Genomic DNA, 4,522 nt, shown 5'->3' on the forward strand with positions numbered 1-4,522 from the left:
TATACAGATATCAGGATAAATTAGCAGTTACTGAGTTTACCCCTGCAACGATTGGGTGACCCGGAGTTTTGTTAAGACTCTTATTTACCTGGAGTAGTGTGTATAGCACCGGTATGGAAGGATTCTCTATCTGTATATATGAGGCAATATCTTCTGTAAAGGTGTTATTAGCAGTATAGAGATTAAGAAATACTTCAAATTTTTTGTAATCAAACTAGTAGGGTCACCCCTTAACTTCCTTTATGTATCTTGGTCAACAAGTTGACTCATGACTTCAGCATGATAATCGACTCTATTTAAAATAACAACCCCTCCCCCATTATCGGCTTGCTTGATCACTATTTGATCATTTTCTTTCAGTTTCTTGATCGCTTTCCTCTGTTTTTTTTTACAATTTATGGATTTTGATGGTTTAAATATAGTTTTTTCAAAATCCTCCTTAACTAGCCTCTCAAATGTGTCTATAAAGCAGCCCTTTTTATGATGGGGGTAGAAATTGGATCTTTTTCTAAAGACTTTCAACGAAGGGTCATATGGGGTACTCTCTATATTTTCTTTGGATTCATCCGAAAAAAATTCTTTAAAGTTAATTTTCTAATAAACTTTTGAAGATCTACAAAATTGTTGATCTTATTTGATGGTGCAAATTTTAAACCACATTGTAAAACTTCCTTTTCATCCTTAGATAAGATATAATCACTTAACTTATTTATAACTGTATTCTTAATGGCATCATCCTCCTCTCCTTCTTCTATATTCAATGTAGTTTGTTTTTGTATGTTCTTATTGTTCTTACCATATTTCCTTGATCTATTTAAGTGGATGCCACCCTTTTACCACTTTTTTGGTTTACGGGGTTTGTGTTGGTCATCCACCATTTCCCTAAAAAACTCCCCATATTATAGTGATTTCTAAGGGGTCTTTGACTGGTACTGGGTCTAGGGGTGTCTCTTCTGATGTCCTCTACCCTATGAAATCCTGTTCTTTCTTGAGATTGTAACAAATTATACAAGTTCCTATGTTCAATATCCTCCCTGTTTCTGTGGACGAGACTGTTTATTTCCTTTCTCTTTCGCCTTTCCCAATGACGATCCTTTTTTCTTGTTGAAAATTCCTATCTTTCCTATTCTTTCAAAATTCTCCATCTTGTTGTTTTATATATGAACCCTTAGGTTCGTGGGGATCATAATTATCCTTACACCCGTGGTTCGTATCATTATTTCTATTTCCGTGGATATTGTGTATATTTTAAATAACTTTAGTGGCTTTCAGCACTGTACATTCCTCTCCAATTTCCATTTGTTAGTATCAGTCCACAGGTGTTGGTGTACACATGGGGGAGGAACTGAGCAGCTGATTGAAAGCGCTGTGAGTGGAATACCTTCTTTTGTTACTTAAAAGTAGAAAGATTTAGTCAAAACTCCTAAACCTTTGTGACACCCAAGTGGTATTGAACATAAGCGCAGTATTGGTAAACAATTATACTGTACAGTATATATATATATATACACAAAACTAATATTATCTTTATTTATAGCACCACTAACTGCAGTACTCTACAAAAATTGTTATTTGCATCTATGCCTGAAACCTTGGAGCTTACTCTCTAGGCTCCATATCATTAATCACACACTCACACACTAGGATACAGGGGGGATTCAGACGTGATCACTGCTGTGCATTCAGCAATAGACTGTACTTGCATTTACAACGCAATGCGCATGCGCGTCGGCAAACAACAACAGGCATCACCGGACAGGCTGGTGTGAAAATTTCAATCACACAGCCATTTGCATGCTGATTAACAGGAAGAGTACATTTCTGGATGGCAACTGACCAATTTCTGGGAGTGTCAGAATAATGCAGGCATTCCCAAGTGTTTTCTGGGAGGGTGTGATGTCATATCCGTGCGCGATCAGCCTGTTCTCATTGCACTGTAGGAGGAAGTCCTGGGCTGTGAACACAGTAGAAAAATCATTCAATGGTGAGTGAGGTGAGAATGGCTTTGCAGCTGTCCGCTGACTGAGGGATTTTTTGCAGCTCGGCGTACATATGCGATCGCACACTTGCACGGCGAATATACACTCCCCATGGGAGGTGACTATCTGAAAGCAGCACAATGAATTTAGCAGCCCAGTGATCAGGTCTGAATCACCCCCACAGTTTAGTCCAACTACTGAACCAGCATGTTTTTTTGAAGCATGTGGGAGGAAACCTCAGTACCGGGAGGAAACCCACTCAAACATGGATAGCATCTTTGTTGGTATTTGAAAAACATGAGCCATGTGCTAGTGAACCAGAAATGCTGTTTGTGTGCCAATTTGATGCCCGTCATGATATCTAATGTACATCCCACAACAAAATCTGTTTTCAGCAAACATAGTTTCAAATGTGAATTCCAAAAGTGTATTCATCTACATTATATATTTTTACAATATAAAGTTGTGTATTTTAACTTTATTTATCATTAAATGTACCTGATTTATTAAAAAAAAGATGACATTTATATTTTAATTTTTCAAAAGCTTCCTTAAAGTCTTTATTCCGCAGACTGTATATGAATGGATTAAGCAATGGGGTCACCACAGTATAAAGCAACGATAATGCCTTGCTGGCATCCAGTAATTGTCCTTTGGTTGGAACCATATACACAGAAAAGAGAGTCCCAAAAAACATGCACACAACAGTCAGGTGGGAGCTGCAGGTGGAGAAGGCTTTCTGTTTCCCACTGATGGAGCGGATGTTTAGGATGGTGGTGATGATGAACACATAAGAAACAATGATCATTATGAATGGACAGATGACAATAATAATGCCAAATAAAGATCCCCTGAGTTTTATAAGTGATGTATCTGAACAAGAAAGCTCAATGACGGGATGAAAATCACAGAAGATATGGTCAATAACATGTGGTCCACAAAAGTCTAATTTGAATATATCTATTTCATTTATTGTAATCAATAAGATACCTAATGACCATGATGCAATGACAGATTTCACACAAAATGCTTTGTTGATTATAGTGTTATATCGCAATGGGTTACATATAGCCAGATATCGGTCATAAGACATCAGCGCTAGGATGAGACACTCTGATGACACTGTATTATCAACCACATACAGCTGTGATAAACAGGCAGCAAGAGACAATAAGCCACCATCATGCAGGACAATGTGAAGCAAGTTAGGAAGAATGTCCGTTGTCATTAGAATGTCCAGTACAGACACTTGTGTGATGAAGAAATACATTGGAGAGTGAAGGTTGTTGCTCACTGAAACTAAAGTTATAATGATAATATTACCGCATATTGTGACACAGTAAATAGGGAGCAGAAATAAGAACAACAAACTTTTAAAGCTGTGAAGATTTGGAAATCCCATTAGAAAGACATCAGAGACGTTCTCATGCATTGCGTCACCAAATCTATACAAGTACAGATACACCCAGAGATTATTCACCTCATTACACTACTGGACTTTTAGCTTTATTTGTTCCTACCACTGTCAGGAGTTTCTGTATACATATCAATATATAATCAGTAAAAAAAAAAAACATTTCTATAACATGTTTTATGCATAAGTATTTATTTATATACTAATCGGTTTCAAATCAATTATTACAGCAAATATCAGACAACTATAGAAATATCATATAAAATGTGTAATAGGAATAGCTTTAAACATCTTAATATTACAATAATATTTAAAAATAAGTAACTTGGTGACTAGATTCCCTAGATAGATAGATAGATAGATAGATAGATAGATAGATAGATAGATACTGTAGATACAGATGTAGCCAGGGGCATAATTAGAACTTTGTGGGCTCCATAGCAAAATCTTGAAAGGGCCACTTTCTCTGCAGTTTTCATTACATTGCCTTTTAGGAGAGCAGGAGAGAGAGAGAGTGAGGGTAGTGAGAGAAAACAAGGGTGTCTGTGAGAGAGAGAGAGAAAAAGACAGGAGTAAGAATAGAGAGAGAGAATGTGATGGGGTCAGGGAAAGAGAGAGGGGTTTCATGGAAAAAGAGGGAATGAGAAAAAGAGAGAGTGTGTCAGTGAGAAAGAGAGAAAGTGACAAGAGGGGAAAGAGAGAGATAGAAGGCATCAGGGAGAGAATGGGTATCAGGGAGAAAGAGAGAGAGAGAGATGGGGGAGGAGCAAGAGAGGAGGTGAGAGAGATAGAGAGTGACAGGGAGTGTGAGAGATAGTGTCAGGGAGGGAAAGAGAAAGAAGGGGTCAAGAGAGAGTAAGAAAGAGTGTCAGGGAGAGAATGAGAGAGAGGTGTAAGGGAGAGAAATTCAGGGAGAGAGAGATAAAGAGAGTATCAGGGAGATAATCAGGGAGAGGGAAAGTGTGTCAGGGGAGAGAGACAGTGTCAGGAAGAGAAAGGGAGAGAGAGACATAGTCAGGGGGATAGAGAGAGGGGAAGAGACAGTATCAGTGAGAGAGAGTGAGAGAGAGAAAGCGAATAGTCCCAGCCTGGCACGCCATGCAGCAAGCAATGTTGCAGCAAAGATGAC

General features: G+C 38.2%; 1 protein-coding gene across 1 annotated transcript; it reads right to left on the minus strand.

The window, feature by feature from the left end:
- Positions 1 to 2,457: 2,457 nt before the first annotated feature.
- LOC134934064 (olfactory receptor 11L1-like) lies at positions 2,458 to 3,411 on the minus strand. Its single transcript, XM_063929577.1, has one exon. It carries the CDS (start codon positions 3,409 to 3,411, stop codon positions 2,458 to 2,460), a length of 954 nt encoding a protein of 317 aa, XP_063785647.1.
- Between the last annotated feature and the right edge of the window lie 1,111 nt (positions 3,412 to 4,522).

This window comes from Pseudophryne corroboree, chromosome 6, assembly GCF_028390025.1.
Source record: "Pseudophryne corroboree isolate aPseCor3 chromosome 6, aPseCor3.hap2, whole genome shotgun sequence".
Lineage (NCBI taxonomy): Eukaryota > Metazoa > Chordata > Amphibia > Anura > Myobatrachidae > Pseudophryne > Pseudophryne corroboree.